At 34.8% G+C, this 17,900-nt stretch overlaps 1 protein-coding gene across 4 annotated transcripts in view; it reads left to right on the plus strand.

Annotated features, from left to right (window-relative positions):
• The window catches only part of EXOC6B (exocyst complex component 6B), a 661,647-nt gene that overhangs the window by 312,844 nt on the left and 330,903 nt on the right, over window positions 1–17,900 (plus strand). For all 4 annotated transcript variants that reach the window (XM_054473677.2, XM_054473671.2, XM_063649356.1 and 1 more), the window contains exons 12-13: window positions 12,471–12,542; window positions 13,897–13,994. In XM_054473677.2, the coding sequence (XP_054329652.1) occupies window positions 12,471–12,542; window positions 13,897–13,994 (170 nt within the window). The remainder of the gene's footprint in view (window positions 1–12,470; window positions 12,543–13,896; window positions 13,995–17,900) is intronic.

Here is a 17,900-nt window from a genome sequence, read left to right on the forward strand (position 1 = left end):
GCATTAAAACAATTTCTTTAAGTGACTGTAGTATCCATCTAGTTGTGCTAGCTAGAAACTTAAAAATCATCCATGACCCATGAACTCTCTTTTCTAATTAATCAGCAGGTGTTCCAGACAGAGTAAATACTGTGTGTAAAAACCTATTTTAAGGGAACATAGCCCTCTCGGAGACCTGAAAGAAGTCCAGAGTGGATAGAACATAGGGTGAAGTAAGAAAAGAGAAGTAGGTAGATGCCATGTTATTTAGAATCTACTTGACCTTTTAAACAGTGGGCTGAATGGAATGTGTTACGTGTAGATGTGTTCAAGGTGAAGGTGGGATAACTTGGAGTAAGATGATCAGATTTTCATTTCTAAAGATTGTTCTGATAAATCATGCTGCTATAAAGACACATGCACACGTATGTTTATTGCGGCATTATTCACAATAGCAAAGACTTGGAACCAACCCAAATGTCCAACAATGATAGACTGGATTAAGAAAATGTGGCACATATACACCATGGAATACTATGCAGCCATAAAAAATGATGAGTTCACGTCCTTTGTAGGGACATGGATGAAACTGGAAATCATCATTCTCAGTAAACTATCGCAAGAACAAAAAACCAAACACCGCATATTCTCACTCATAGGTGGGAATTAAACAATGAGAACACATGGACACAGGAAGGGGAACATCACACTCTGGGGACTGTTGTGGGGTGGGGGGAGGGGGGAGGGATAGCACTGGGAGATATACCTAATGCTAGATGACGAGTTGGTGGGTGCAGCGCACCAGCATGGCACATGTATACATATGTAACTTACCTGCACATTGTGCGCATGTACCATAAAACCTAAAGTATAATAATAATAATAATAAAAAAAAAAAAAAAAAAAGATTGTTCTGGCTTAAGTGTGGACAGTGGATGAGGGGTAAGAATGAATTCAAAAGCAATTACTAGGCTAGTCTAGTATTCCAGGCAAGTGATAATGATAGTTTGGGTCAAGGAGTGATAGTAAATATTGAGAGATATGGTTGAATTCAAGAGATTTTTAGGAAGTAAGATTAATTGTACTTTCTGATGGATTAGATATAAGAGGTAAAAGGAAAAGAACTATCAAGGAAATGCTTAGGTGAATGGTTTCCTTTCTTGGATGATAGTGTTAGCAGTTTTGATAGTTTGGAGTGGGGAGATGATGAGTTTACATTCGAAATGATTACTTTGTGATGCCTTTGTGCCATCTAAGCAGCAAGTTCTAGGAGATTGGTTAATATGTATGTGGGTTTGATCCAAAGAGGATATGTCATTATTGAATGTGTTGCAAATATTTCTTTCCTTTTATTTTTGCTTATGGTTTTTGTTATAGTATATAGAACTTTTAAATATTTATATATCTGATAATACTTATCTTAAGTTTAATTTTCTCTCATTGTACATGTGTAACCAAGGACTTGATCTGACATTTTTATCATTTTATTCTTCTGTTATAATAAAATCTGGCAAACTTGAAATGTTTTTTACATGTTTTTGTGTGTTCTGAGATTTTTAAAAAAGTTGCTTAACTATTTTATAATTAGATTTTTACACATTTATATGTTTACAACCACCTGTTATTTACTCTCATTTATAGTATGATTAAGGATCTCATTTTTTTTGTAGTGGTAGTGCACCCATTGTCTTCGGATCATTTTTTGAGTGCTTTACTTTTTCCCCATTGAGTTGTATGTTCTAACATATAAACATTATAAAAATATGTTTCTATATTAGAATAGAAATTTTGATTATTAAGAACATTTTAGTCATCATCCCTTGCATGGTTATTATTAGCTTTCTGATATATAAATGTAAAGTCCCTTTTTGAATATATAAATAAACTATACAATATATAATAGGTTTTAAATAGGAACATGCTGTGTTTTTCATTTAATTGATGAATATGATTTAATTTTTATATATAATATTGCATTGTAGGATTATATTATTATTTTTAATTGATTCATTTGATATTTTGGGCTTTTAAGAAAGTTTTTGTTTTTTTTTTCTAGCTATTAAAAACATTGCAGTAAATACTGTTATAAACATATCCTTACACAATTGATCATACTTAGAGCAAGTTCTTAAGAAATGAAAATAGTGAGTAAAAGTATTTGGACATTTCTTAGGTTCTAGATATTGCTCATTTGCTCTCCCAAGCTATTGAACTATTTAACACTCTGAGCAGCATCTACTAGAATGCCTATTTCCCTATTCTTTTTATTCCACAGAAAGTTATGTTTAAAAACAGAAAATAATTTCTAATTTCAGAAATTGTATCTTATTTTATTATGCTTTTAAAAAATAATACTGATATTAGGTCGGGCATGTTGGCTCACTCCTGTAATTCCAGCACTTTGGGAGGCCAAGGAGGGCAGATCATCTGAGGTCAGGAGTTCAAGACCAGTCTGGCCAACATGGTGAAACCTCATCTCTACAAAAAACACAAAAATTAGCCAGGCATGATGGCATGTGCCTGTTATCCCAGCTAGTCAGTAGGCTGAGGCAGGAGAATTGCTGGAACCCAGGAGACAGAGGCTGCAGTGAGCTGAGACAGTGCCACTGGACTCCAGCCTGGGTGACAGAGCAAGACTCTGTCTCAAAAAATAAAAATAAAAATAAAAATAAATAAATAAAAGAAAAATTAATACTGATATTGAAAATCTCTTCCATGTTATTTGTATATCTTCATAGAATTTCTTGTTCATATACGTTGTCTTTATCTTATATTTTCACGTTTTTAAACATTTTACTATATATTATTGAAACATGGACATTAGCTGTTAATGTTAACCTCATCTGATAATATGTTGTAAATATTTTTTCTTAGTTTAATGTCTCTTACCTTTTCTGCAGCTTCAAAAAGTTTTAACGTTTTTGAGTAGTTAATTTTATTGATCTTTTACTTTGTAATTTATGTGTTCTTCATTACAAAGCATATGTGTTTATCTTTATTTGATTTTAGTATTTCTGTAGTTCCTTTTTCTACAACCATAAAAAATTTATTTTAGCATAGGGTATGAGATTGGACTCTCTTTAATTATTTTGAAAATGACTCATCACTTCCAATAACATCATTGTGATAATCTACTGTCTTAGTGGGCTCAGGCTACCGTAAGAAAATATCATAGACTGGGTGGTTTAAATGACAGAAATTTATTTTCTTATAGTACTAGAGAATGGAAGTCAGAGATTAAGGTGTCCACATGGTCAGCTACTGGTGAGGGTTCTCTCCCTGGCTTACAGAAGGCTGCCTTCTCACTCTGTCCTCACTTGACCTTTCCTCAGTGTATGCCTGCTGAAGAAGGATTGCTCTCTCCTTCTCTTTTTATAAGGAGAACAATCCCACTGGATTAGGGCCTCACCTGTATCACTTCATTTGATGTTAATTACCTCCCAAAGGCCCCATCTCCAAATATAGCCATGCTGGGAGATAGGGCATTAATAGGTGAGTTTTGGGGGCAGAAACAACAGTCTGTCCATCTCTCCTTTCCCTACATGTTTTGAAGGCTACCTTTTATATATTATATTATGTATACACTAAGGTTCATTTCTAGATCATATGATTTGAATTCTCGCTCCTTGAATCAATACAACATTGTTGTGAGTATTGTATCTGACATTGTGTGGCTTAATTTTTGTTTATTTATTTTATTTATTTATTTATTTTTTTGAGACAGAGTCTCGCTCTGTCACCCAGGCTGGAGCACAATGGTGCGATCTCAGCTCACTACAACCTCCGCCTCCCGGGTTCAAGTGATTCTCCTGCCTCAGCCTCCCAAGTAGCTGGAATTACAGGTGCCTGCCACCATGCCCGACTAATTTTTTTGTATTTTTAGTGGAGATGGGGTTTCACCATGTTGGCCAGGCTGGTCTTGAACTCCTGGCCTCGGGTGATTCGCCTACCTTGGCCTCCCAAAGGGCTGGGATTACAGGCATGAACCACTATGCCTGGCCGGCTTAATTTTTTATAAGATATGTGTGTCCTCTTAAATCCTCTTTTTAAAATATGCTATTTATCCCTTTATTATTCTTCCAGTCAACTTGGGAATCACTTTGTTACAACCCTTCCACCTCTAGTCCCACCCCTAAAAATTGAGATATAATTTGGTTGTGCGGTAAATCTGTAGATTAATTGACACATTTCAGGCTCTGGTATTTTTCACCAAAGAAGATATGTATTTTTGTTACTTATTTGCCTTTCATGTCTTTTGGTAAAATATTTAATAATATTTCCCATCAAAGTACTATTTTTAGGTGTTTTATTTATTTTTTTTTTTTGCAGGTAATATTTTGTGGAAGGTTTTTTTTCCCCCATCATATTTATTAACTAGTATTACTGTCATTCTGTGGGAGAAAAATTTCTGATTTTGTTTGTTTATTTTATATCTATCCATTTCACTGAATTCTCTAATTTTATTTTGTTTCCTGAAAAAAGTTATCTTTCCTTTAGAAATCAGATTCATTCCACGCACTGTCTTTTTTTTTTTTTTTCTAAAGCAATGTTTTTTTGTGTTCCTGATACATTTGGGAATGTAACAGATCTCTAAATCTCTCAGTAGAAAAACGCACGCTCTCTTCTTCAGCATGCAATTTTATTTGATACTATTAAGAGCAGGACACTTTTCAAGTGTGCTGATTTTTTTCAAAGTGTAGATCTGTGGAGAACATTAACCTTAAGGGAGTTTTTTTTTGTAGATCTATTGTATATTCTTTTTGACTGAAGAATAAATGACAAAATACCTTCTTTTTAAAAAATCATTAGTTCCGCATTGATCTGTAGAGGTAAAAAGTAGACTAGTGGTTGCTTAGGGATTAAAGAGGTGATGGCTGAAAGGTACGTATGGAGTTTCATTTTATTATTTTAATTTTAATTTTTGGTTCTGGGGTACATGTGCAGGATGTGCAGGTTTGTTACATAGGTTTCATTTTAAAGTAAAGAAAATTTCCAAAGTTTGACTATGATAAGGGTTGCAGATATCTGTGAATATACAAACAATTAAAAACTATTCAATTATGTACTTTAAATGGGTGAGTTGTATGGTATGGGAATTATATCTTGACAAAGTTATTAAGAAACAACTCAGTATTAACACAGATTTACTCATTGAACCATTTTATACATTAAGAGACAAAGTGTTGGTACCACAAATGCTGACTATATTTCATGACACTATTTATTTTATTAGTAGTACCCAGCAAACAAAATAAGAACAACCCAAACATCAAATCAGATCTCAAAAACACTCTGTCTATGTGACTACATTATTTATCAAATGTGTCTATATTTTCTAGCATTATATATGGCTGTTTAAAATTACTCTTTACTTTTTCTGATTAAATTATTAGTATAAATTGAAACATTTTGAAAGATATGATATTTCATGTATTAATATGTGCAACATTCTTAGTGCTGATTTCAAAACATAAGATGTTACATAATCTACTTCACTTAGTAAATTTAGCAATATATTAAAAGATTTAATATGCCTAGTATAAAGGAGAGTTCATTTCAGGAATGGTTCAATATTAAAAGATCTGCTAATATGATTGTTAATGATAATATGATAATACTGAAAAGATATTTTTAAGATTCAACTATACTAATCAACCTAGTCCTTCAGTCCAAAATATGAACAAACAGCCAACAGTCGAAAACCAATTATATCACATGGGAGACAACAATAAACAAATAGAATGGCCGTTCTTTAGCAAATACAAATTATGGGCTGGAAGAAAAATTTACAAAGTAATATTTATGATTTTAGGAATGTAGAAGACTAGGTTATTAATACCAATCCCTCAGCCGGAAACAATTGGAAATGCTGCATTTTATATATAACATATAAGATATTCATTTAAGTCTTAAAGTACTTAATAAAGATAGTAAGGAATTACTCAGCTAAATCGAAGGGAAATGAGTAGATAGATAGGTTAAACACTCAAGCTGCCTTTTCGTTGAGGTAACTTCTTAGTCCAGAGTTCATAACTCAAACTTGGATTTTCACAGCCTCTTGGGCCTATTCAAGATGGAGAGTCTAATATGCTGCCCTTCCCCCATTAAGCTGGAAAGGGCTATTCCTTTCAGGATAAAGGTGAACCAGAAGTAGAAGAAAAAACAGTCAAAATTCTTCCATCAAAGAAATCTCCTATCTAGGCAGTTTTATCTTCAATTTTGTTCTTACATAAATACTCGGAGAATAGACACGAGGAAATGCCAATTCATCTTAATTTTTTTTGCATTTTTATGTTTTTTCTTTTCTCAATCCTGCTTCTTCTGTATCAACTCCTTTTATAATGCATACATGATCTTGATAATGAAACCAGATGAGGGTAGTATAAGAACTTGTAAATGCATAAATATAGATCAGAGTTATTTATAAATATAAGTCAGGTATCTTAAAATATTAAAAACAGAATCCAGCCATTTACAACAAGCATTAATATATTTGGTTGAGTTTCTAGTAGCAAATGCTAGCTTAGTTCAATATTACAAAGTCTATTAATATAATGCACTTAATTGCAGGTTAAAAAACAAAAAATATATAGTTATTTCAGTAGATACAGAAAAGCAATTAATAAAACATACAATAAACTTATGGTAAAATTTCTTAGTATATTAGAAACTGGAGAGAATTCCTTAAACTAATAAAAGCAATCCTCCAAAACGTATTCAAGATAGTCAGGACCCCTTTGGAGAAATTCTAAAATGTCATTCAGAAATTAAAATGCGTTAAAGAAGACCTAGGTAAAAATGAACCATGTTCATTGATTGGAAGAGTTATTATTACAACGATATCAGCACTTTGAAAATTGACCTATAGATTTAATTTAGCGTCAATCAAAATTTCTATAGTTTTATTATAGGGAAGATGGGTACCTTACAACCTAATTATAATATTTCAAACTAGTACAAAAGCCAAGAGCAAGTGAGAGATTCCTTAAGACTGAGAATAATGTATTTGGATATCAAGACAATTGAAAAATCATATTAAGATCCTCTGATATTGTCATTGGATAGATAATGGACCTTCAAACAGTCTCACACATATATGGATCCTTGGGATATATATTAGGTGGCATAGGAGGTCAGAGGATAGAAGACAGACTTGAATGAATAGCAATGGGACAGCTGACTGTCATGATGGAGGAAAATATACACCAAAGATTGAATTTCAGGTGGATAAAATATGAAAATGTGAAAGCCAAAACCATAAATCTTTTAGAAGATAATATGAGAAATATCTTTATGATTCAGGATATGGAAGGAGTTCTTAACTGAAAACTAAAAGCACTATCCATAAAGGAAAAGATTCAGACACAAAACATCAAACTACATTAAAATTATAAGAAAAAAACCTCACAAAAGATAGTAGGAAAATATGCCACATAGTGAAAAATGGTATTTGTATATAACAGCACGAACTAATTTGGAATATATGAAGAATTCCTACCAAATCATTACAATAAAGATAGACATCTCAAAAGAGAAAAAATGAGCAAAGGACAAACAGTTTACGAAAGAAGGAATCCACCTGGCTGGGAAAACATGTGAAAGGTGTTCAGTCGTCTTAGTATATCGGTAAAATGCAAATTAGAACCAAATGAGGTAACGTTATTCAAGAATTAACAGTACTAATGTTGATAAAGATATGGAGCAATAGAAATTCTGATACACTATGAAGGGAATAAGTTTAAGTTGATAAGACACTTTGAAAAAAGTGTAATATCTTATAAATTTAAAGATCCCCATGGATCAACTTTTCTCTAACTATATTCTCTTCAGTAATTTGCCATAATACACCATAATAAACATGCAAGAATATCTTTCCAGCATTGTTGGATTTTAAAATGAGAAATGATTTAAATGTCCATCAGTAGTAAAATAGATAATCTAGGTTAAACTCAAACACTGGATACTAGAGAGCATGAAAATAACCAAAGTATAGCTATATACAATAGCGTTCATGAATTTCACAAATATAATGTTAAATGAAAGAAGCGAGAAAGCAAATTATACATATGGCTTATTTCCACTTATATAATGTTGAGAGAGAAAATATTGATTAAGTCTCAGTATTTAGGTGGATACAAATTAAGGACAATAGGAGAATGAAAAGACTACAGACTGAGAGAAATCTTTGCAAATCACATATCTGTTAAAGGACTGGTGTTCTAAATATACAATGACCTCTTAAAATTAAACAAGAAAACAAGGCCAGGCATGGTGGCTCATGCCTGTAATGCCAGCATGTTGGGAGGCCAAAGCAGGAAGATCACTTGATTCCAGGAGTTTGAAACCAGCCTGGGCAACTTAGTGAGACACCGTCTACAAAAAAAATTAAAAAATTAATCAGACATGGTTGCATGTGCCTGTGGTCCCAGCTACTCTAGAGCGTGAAGTGGGAGGATCTCTCGATCCCGGGAACCTGAGGTAGTAGTGAGCCATGATCATACCACTGCAGTCCAGCCTGGGAGACAGAGTGAGACCCTGTCTCAAAAAAAAAAAAAAAAAAGAAAAAAAAGAAAGATGCTTATCATCCTGTGTCATCAAGGAAATCCAGAATACGAACCACACCAAATGCTGGAGAGAATGTGCAGCATCAGGAATTCTCATTCATTGCTAGTGGGAATGGAAAATGGTACAGCCAGCTTTGAGGACAGTTTGACAGTTTTTTATAAAACGAAACATAGTCTTACTATATAATCTAGCAGGTGTATGCCTAGGAATTTTTCCAAATGAGTTGAAAACTTACATCCACACTAAAACCTTCACACAGATGTGTATAGCAGCTTGTTATAATTGCCAGAACATGGAAGCAACCATGTTTGTCAGTGGGTGAATGGAGAAACAAACTGTGGTACATTCATATAATGGAATATTATTCAGTGATATAAAGAATGAGCTATCAATCCATGAAAAGACACAGAGGAACCTTAAATGCATATTGCTAAATGAAAGAAGCCAATCTGAAAAGGCTACATACTATATGATCCCAACTATATGACATTCTGGAAATGGCAAAACTATGGAGACAAGAAAACTATCCCTGTTGCCTGGGGGTTGGGAGATGGAGGGATGGGATGAATAGGCAGAGCACAGGGTATTTGGGGGACAGCAAAACAGTTCTCAATGATAATATAATGGTGGAACATATCAATTTATGTATGTTAAATCCCATAGAATATATAACACAGAGTAAACCCTAATGTAAACTATGGGTTTTGTTTAATAATATTGTGTTGATATTGGCTCATCAGTTATTAATTGTACCACAGTACAATTGTTATATAGTATTTCAAACTAGTACAAAAGCCAAGAACAAGTGAGAGATTCCTTAAGATATCCAAGATATTATAACAGGGGAAAAATGATGGAAGCAAGCCAAAGGATGGTATGAATCCAAAGTAAAAATTGGCTTCTTAGAAGTTTATGATGATAAGAATTGAGATATTTAATTCAGAGATTAAATAGATGAGACTGTATATGATGCTGATCAAGAAGATAAAGTCAAATGCTGACCCCAAAATACGGAGAGCAAAGACACAGACAGAAAATAGGAAAGGAAAGTTAAGAAACAAGAATAGTTGGTGTAGACCTTTGGTTGTATCTAATAGAGATTTAGAAAGGAAAGACAGTGACGAAAGAAGGGACTGTAGTAATAAAATAAAAGAAAGGGAAATTCCAGTGTAGTGAAAAAAGAGCAGATTCTTAAAGTTGGAAGGATACATTGAGTGTCAAACAGGGTAAATGACGGGAGACAATTTTTTATATTGGAAATTTTATATTTTAGTTAGAGGGCAAAATAAAGGCATTTTTAAATATGTGAGGATTCAAAGTTTACTCTTTACCCATCCTGTATTTATTTTTATTTATATTTTTGATATATAGTCTCGCTTTGTTGCCCGGGGTGGGGTGCAGTGGTGCAATCTCTGCTCACTGTAACCTCTGCCTCCCGGGTTCAAGCAATTCTCGTGCCTCAGCCTCATGAGTAGCTGGGACCATAGGCATGCGCCACCATGCTCAGCTAAGTTTTGTATTTTTAGTGGGGATAAGATTTTGTCGTAATGGCCAGGCTGGCCCAGAGTTTCTGACCTCAGGTGATCCGCTGGCCTTGGTCTCCCAAAGAGCCAGGATTACAGGTGTGAGCCACCACGCCCAGCCTCTTTACCCATCCTATCTTCAAGAACTTCTTATTCTTCAAAAAATAAAAACAAAATCCAAAATATCAGATGAGATAGGGTTAAATAAAATGTATGCCAAAAATTAGTACAATTCATAGATAAATCTAAATTACGTACTATTATTTGTAATTAATGCTATTAATTCCTACAAAAGGAGAGACATCATGTTTAAGAGTTTTTTTAGGCCAAGTGTGGTGGCCCATGCCTGTAATTTCAGTACTTTGGGAGGCCAAGGCAGGCGGATTGCTTGAGCCCAGTAGTTTGAGACCAGCATGGGCAACATAATGAAACCCCATCTCTACAAAAAATAAAAAAACATTAACCAGGTGTGGTGGCCTGTGCCTATAGCCCCAGCTACTTGGGGATACTGAGGTGGGAAGATTGCTTGAACCCAGGGGGTCAAGGCTGCAGTGAGCTATGATCCTGCCACTGCACTCCAGGCTGGGTGACAGAGTGAAACCCTGTGGGGAAAAAAAAAAGGTTTTTTTTTTTTTTTTGGTTGTTGTTGTTTTTTTAATGAAGACTCCAAATTTTACTTCAAGTAAATAATGGGCAAAAAGGATATAATTTATTAACCATGAAAAGATAATTTAAAAGAGCTGATCCAATAAAAACACTAGTGGAAATTTTAAAAAGCATACCGAAAAGTGGCTTGAGTAGGTTTGTAAATGTCAGTAATCCCAGGTTTATCAATCCATTTGTGTTACTATAAAGTAATACTTGAGACTGGGTAATTTGTAAAGAAAAGAGGTTTATTTTGCCCAAGGTTCTGCAGGCTGTACATGAAGTATAGTGCCAGCATCTGCTTCTGGTGAGGACCTCAGGAAGCTTACAGTCATGGTAAAAGGCAAAGGGGAGTTAGTGTGTCACATTGTGAGAGAGGGAGCAAGGGCAAGGGGTGGGTTTGCCAGGCTCTTTAAACAACTGGCTCCCATATGAACTCATTACCTCAGGGGAGGGCACTGGGCTACTCATGAGAGATCCAAACACCTCCCACTAGGTGCCACCTTCGACACTGGGGATCACATTTTAATGTAAGATTTGGAGGGGACAAATATCCAAACCATATCACTAGGAAATGACAAAGCATTAAAAAGTTTTATACTATGTTTATAGGAGATATTCATAAATTAAGATTAGCTGAAAAGATTGAAAATAAAGAAGGGGAAGCAGAAGTGGTGGTATTCTACAAGGAAAATAGAAATGAAGTTGAAGATCTTAAAATGGGATAGAAGATGGATATTTTGTATTGATACTAGTTTTAATCTAATGAAAAGGTAATAGCCCTTTTATAAGGAAGCATCAATATGTATAAAACAAAAACTGTTAGTAATATGCAGAGAAATGGACAAGCTGCATAATTGAGGGAGAATTCAAAATACCTCTTTCAGGACTTGAGACACCAATGAGAGAGCAAGTAACAAAAATTATAATTAAAGAATTTGAATCTCAAAATCAATGAACTTTTACAATAATGACATACACATCCTGCCCACAGAAATTATTTTCCATGTCAGTAACTCCTAACTCCTAAAAGTAACTCCTAACTTTTCTGATTTGTTGATATGAGGTTATACATGGGCATTATTTGTAATTTTTATTTTCCTCTGTACTTATTTTCTCTTTTGTATTTCTCACATTTTTTATTTTTATTGTTTAATCAATTTTGTCTAAGATTTGTTTATTTAATTGATTTTATTTTTAACTTGGTCTTTGGTTTATTTAATCAAATCTTCCATATCTTTTTAAATTTCATTAGTTTCTGTTTTTAATTTAATTAATTTTATTCTCTCATTTACTTATGGTTCATTGGCTTTCCCCCATAGTTTCATCAGTTCAGTGCTTAGTTTGTTTATTTTCAATCTTTTGTGTTTTGTGATGTTTACATAAAGAAATACAAATTTATTTTGAAAATGGTTTTAGCCACATACCGTAGTTTTTGATATGAAGTATTTTATAGTTGTTCATTTTTAAAAGTGTCAATTTTGTTTTCTTCTTAACCAAAGAGTTATTTAGAAATGCATTTTTAAATTCCCAAGTGTTAAAAATATAGATCATGGTTATTGAACTTGCTGTATTCAGCTGTTCCCTGGCTGAACCTGGTGTTACCTTGTACCAGGGAAGTGTTGAATTATTTCTAGAGAAAGAATTTACCAGGTAAAGAATTTGTCAGATAAAGTGCTAAACAATTAAATAAATAAAAATTTAATTGCATTTTTACTAATAACATGTTTTTCCTCCTTTGTCTTTTATTTACTTTAGTCTTACTGTTCTGATCCAAACCTTGTGTTAGATCTGAAGAACCTCATTGTGCTTTTTGCTGACACACTTCAGGTATGTGACTTCTGTTTACATATGCTCATCTAGATTAGTATTATCATCAGCTCTAAACCTTTTTCTTGACTGGGTCTGGTGGCTTTTGCCTGTAATCCTAGTTCTTTGGAAGCCTGAGGTAGGAGAATTGCTTGAGTCCAGGAGTCCAAGACTAGCCTCAGAAATATAGTGAGACTCCATCTATACAAAAAATAAAAACATAAAAAATCAGCAGTAGCAGTAGCACATTCCTGTAGTCCCAGGCACTCTGGGGGCAGAGGTGAGAGGATTGCCTGAGCCTGGGATTTCAAGCCTGTGGCAAACTATGATCTCGCCACTGCACTCCTGCATGGGTGATAGAGACCTCATCTCAAAAAAAAAAAAAAAAAAATCTGACTGGGCGCAGTACCTCACGCCTGTTATTTCAGCGCTTTGGGAGGCTGAGGCAGGCTGATCACTTGAGGTCAGGAGTTTGAGACCAGCCTGGCCAACATGGTGAAACCCTGTCTTTAGTAAAAATGCAAAAATTAGCCAGGTGTGGTGGTAAGTGCCTGTAATCCCAGCTGCTTGGGAGGATGAGGCAGGAGAATTGCTTGAACCTGGGAGGTGGAGGTTGCAGTGAGCTGAGATAGTGCCATTGCCCTCCAGCCTGGGCGACAGGGTGAAACTCTGTCTTAAAAAAAAAAAAAAGAAAAAAAAATCTACATAAGCTTGAATAAGTTACCTTTTAGTTTTAAGTTGGGTTTATTATTTTCCTAGGAACTAGGTCTTTTTGTCTCTTTATAGCATTTCCTGAGCTTTACCCTGAGCCGTTGTTTTCATATGTAGTTTCCACCTCCTTTTTTTCTCTCACATCAAATCAATTAATTGAACTACTGACTACATTAGTTTTTCAAAATGTTCTTAATTCATATATGGCAGCTGAGTTAGTTTGCCGTTTCTTTAACTACCATCTTGAATAATGGTGGTTGATTTGAATCACATATTATATCTAATAGAATAGCATTAGAAGTGGATGAGATTCGAAGCATTTTTACTTTCTCTCCCTTCTGTGAACTCTTACTATAGGCAGTAGGACTTATAGGAGGGGATGTAGGGAGGACTTAGCCGATAGTATACCCTTTATATATAGATTTTAATTTTCATCTTTTTCTCACTGGCTTAAACATTTTGCTGGGTATTATTTAATTTTTGAGAGATAGATGCTAGATATTAGGTGTGAATGAAAGATTCTACTAACATGGTTTTATTTAATTTGCTGTCCAAAGAATGTAATATTTTTCAGTACCTTATCCCTCTCATTTTGCCAAAAAAAAACAACAACAAAAAAAACTCCTTCCTTAGACACTGAAGTGATTTTCTTATTTTGTTTCAGGTGTATGGTTTCCCTGTAAATCAGCTTTTTGACATGCTGTTAGAAATCAGAGACCAATATAGTGAAACTCTGCTAAAGAAGTGGGCAGGTATTTTCAGGTGAGAAATTATCTATAGTCATATGTGTGTGTGTTCATGTGCATTAGTGTACACATATGTATTTATACACAAAGGTTTTCAGATGTTATAGGCAACAAGTATATGTTACTTATATTGTGTAGCTACTCTAGGTTATGATCCAGAATTCAAATAAACTGTTAGAACATCCAAAATTATGTTCCCAAGATATCCAGTCCCAGTGTATTAATGTCTACTGTAGTGGGAAGTCCCCAAACCCTATTTTGCCTTTTTGTTTCCTTCGATAAATATCAGATTCCTTGGTTCATGTCATTCAGATCATCTTAGTGTCATCTTATTCTGTTATTTGGTTTTCATTTTGAGGTTCATGCCTAGTCTACAACTCAATTATAGTGAGTAACATTTGAGCACTTAGGAATAATTTAGGCTTTTGGAAAATCTGTTTGGATGACTCACTCATGTTGTTCCTCATCGTCTTCCCTCTCTACACACAGCAAAGGGGCATATTACAGCCCAGTGTTTGAAGCCTGTTATTTAAGTAGTTATTGCAACATGCATACAATAATAAGAAAGTTATTCTGTCACATCTATCACTCACAGATGTCTTCTCGGACTGTGCTCTTGGCACATAACCCAGGTCAACTCATTTGACTTTCTTCTCTTTTTATACCTTTACTCTTTTACTTTAAGTGATTATGCTGCCTATTGCAAGACCCCTTTCCCTGATCAGTTTGTCCTGTTTTCAAACTTTTATTTAAGATCTTACATTAGTCCTTTACTCTTACTCTTCATGGTTTATGAACATATCTCTGATCATCACTTAGTCCAATTTATCTGTATATTAATATAAATATTTATATTTCTAAAACCTAGATTTAGCTAATGGTATAATTGTATTTAAGGGAGTCTTATCTCTATAGGATATTTGAAAATTAGTAACATGATATATCCATAGTCTTAGATGCTCTGATCTGATGCCTTCAGTGAGTCTTCTGTTTTGATTTTGGTGGTATGGTCCCTACTATTAGAGAATGCCCAGTTTATTTAAGGAGCGAGAACCTATCGATTTAAAAAAAATCATCCTTGATATAGAGCAGTAGGTAAAGTAAATGAAAATAGTTTGAATTTATTATTGAAGTTACTCTATGTGCCAATTTTGAAAGTTAGAATAGAACATGATTTTAAAAACCTTATCAATGGGCCAGGTGCAGTGGGTCATGCCTGTAATCCCAGCGCTTTGGGAGCCAAGGTGGGAAGATCCCTTGAGGGCAGGAGTTTGAGACAATCCTGGACAACATAGCAAGATTACGTCTCTACAAAAAAATTAAAAATTAGCCCGATGTGGTGGTGAACAACTGTAGTTTCAGCTACTTGGGAGGCTGTGGCGGGAGGATTGCTTGAGCCCCAGAGTTTGAGGTTACAGTGAGCTATGATCATGCCACTGCAATCCAGCCTGGGTGACAGAGCAAGACCCTGTCTCTAATAATAATAATAATAAAGTACATTTATATATCATATTAAACCAAACAAAAAAAATCTTTGCCTTTTCTAGAGCACACATTCTTTTGTTGTTTACTTCTCACTTACACTGAAATGTTCTGTCCTATTTGTAAATCTCAATTCCTAAGAGATATGTTTATAATTGTGGTCCATTTGTTTCAGAGGATAGTTTCTTTTTGTCTTCTTTAAATCCAAAACAAAATAGCTATATTGTGGAAGGAACATAATAGGGACTGGGAAATGTTTATTTTGGGTTGTGGTATTTATATTAATATTGGACCAAAGAAATACAAACTACTATCAGAGAATACTACAAACACCTCTATGCAAATAAACTAGAAAATCTAGAAGAAATGGATAAATTCCTCGACACATACACTCTCCCAAGACTAAACCAGGAAGAAGTTGAATCTCTGAATAGACCAATAACAGGTCCTGAAATTGTGGCAATAATCAATAGCTTACCAACGAAAAAGAGTCCAGGACCAGATGGATTCACAGCCAAATTCTACCAGAGGTGTAAGGAGGAACTGGTACCATTCCTTCTGAAACTATTCCAATCAATAGAAAAAGAAGGAATCCTCCCTAACTCATTTTATAAGGCCAGCATCATCCTGATACCAAAGCCGGGCAGAGACACAACCAAAAAAGAGAATTTTAGACCAATATCCTTGATGAACATTGATGCAAAAATCCTCAATAAAATACTGGCAAACTGAATCCAGCAGCAGCACATCAAAAAGCTTATCCACCATGATCAAGTGGGCTTCATCCCTGGGATGCAAGGCTGGTTCAATATACGCAAATCAATAAATCCAGCATATAAACAGAACCAAAGACAAAAACCACATGATTATCTCAATAGATGCAGAAAAGGCCTTTGACAAAATTCAACAACCCTTCATGCTAAAAACTCTCAATAAATTAGGTATTGATGGGACGTATCTCAAAATAATAAGAGCTATCTATGACAAACCCACAGACAATATCATACTGAATGGGCAAAAACTGGAAGCATTCCCTTTGAAAACTGGCATAAGGCAGGGATGCCCACTTTCACCACTCCTATTCAACACAGTGTTGGAAGTTCTGGCCAGGGCAATCAGGCAGGAGAAGGAAATAAAGGGTATTCAATTAGGAAAAGAGGAAGTCAAATTGTCCCTGTTTGCAGATGACACGATTGTATATCTAGAAAACCCCATTGTCTCAGCCCAAAATCTCCTTAAGCTGATAAGCAACTTCAGCAAAGTCTCAGGATACAAAATCAATGTACAAAAATCACAAGCATTCTTATACGCCAATAGCAGACAAACAGAGAGCCAAATCATGAGTGAACTCCCATTCACAATTGCTTCAAAGAGAATAAAGTACTTAGGAATCCAACTTACAAGGGATGTGAAGGACCTCTTCAAGGAGAACTACAAACCACTGCTCAATGAAATAAAAGATGATACAAAGAAATGGAAGAACATTCCATGCTCATGGGTAGGAAGAATCAATATCGTGAAAATGGCCATAACCGCCCAAGGTAATTTATAGATTCAATGCCATCCCCATCAAGCTACCAATGACTTTCTTCACAGAATTGGAAAAAACTACCTTAAAGTTCATATGGAACCAAAAAAGAGCCCGCATTGCCAAGTCAATCCTAAGCCCAAAGAACAAAGCTGGAGGCATCACGCTACCTGACATCAAACTATACTACAAGGCTACAGTAACCAAAACAACATGGTACTGGTACCAAAACAGAGATATAGATCAACGGAACAGAACAGAGCCCTCAGAAATAACGCCGCATATCTACAACTATCTGATCTTTGACAAACCTGAGAAAAACAAGCAATGGGGAAAGGATTCCCTATTTAATAAATGGTGCTGGGAAAACTGGCTGGCCATATGTAGGAAGCTGAAACTGGATCCCTTCCTTACACCTTATACAAAAATTAATTGAAGATGGATTAAAGACTTAAACATTAGACCTAAAACCATAAAAACCCTAGAAGAAAACCTAGGCATTACCATTCAGGACATAGGCATGGGCAAGGACTTCATGTCTAAAACACCAAAAGCAATGGCAACAAAAGCCAAAATTGACAAATGGGATCTAATTAAACTAAAGAGCTTCTGCACAGCAAAAGAAACTACCATCAGAGTGAACAGGCAACCTACAAAATGGGAGAAAATTTTCGCAACCTACTCATCTGACAAAGGGCTAATATCCAGAATCTACAATGAACTCAAACAAATTTTCAAGAAAAAAACAGACAACCCCATCAAAAAGTGGGCAAAAGATATGAAGAGACACTTCTCAAAAGAAGACATTTATGCAGCCAAAAAAAGACACATGAAAAAATGCTCATCATCACTGGCCATCAGAGAAATGCAAATCAAAACCACAATGAGATACTATCTCACACCAGTTAGAAT

The sequence above is a fragment of the Pongo pygmaeus genome, chromosome 12, assembly GCF_028885625.2.
Source record: "Pongo pygmaeus isolate AG05252 chromosome 12, NHGRI_mPonPyg2-v2.0_pri, whole genome shotgun sequence".
In the NCBI taxonomy this organism is placed as follows: domain Eukaryota; kingdom Metazoa; phylum Chordata; class Mammalia; order Primates; family Hominidae; genus Pongo; species Pongo pygmaeus.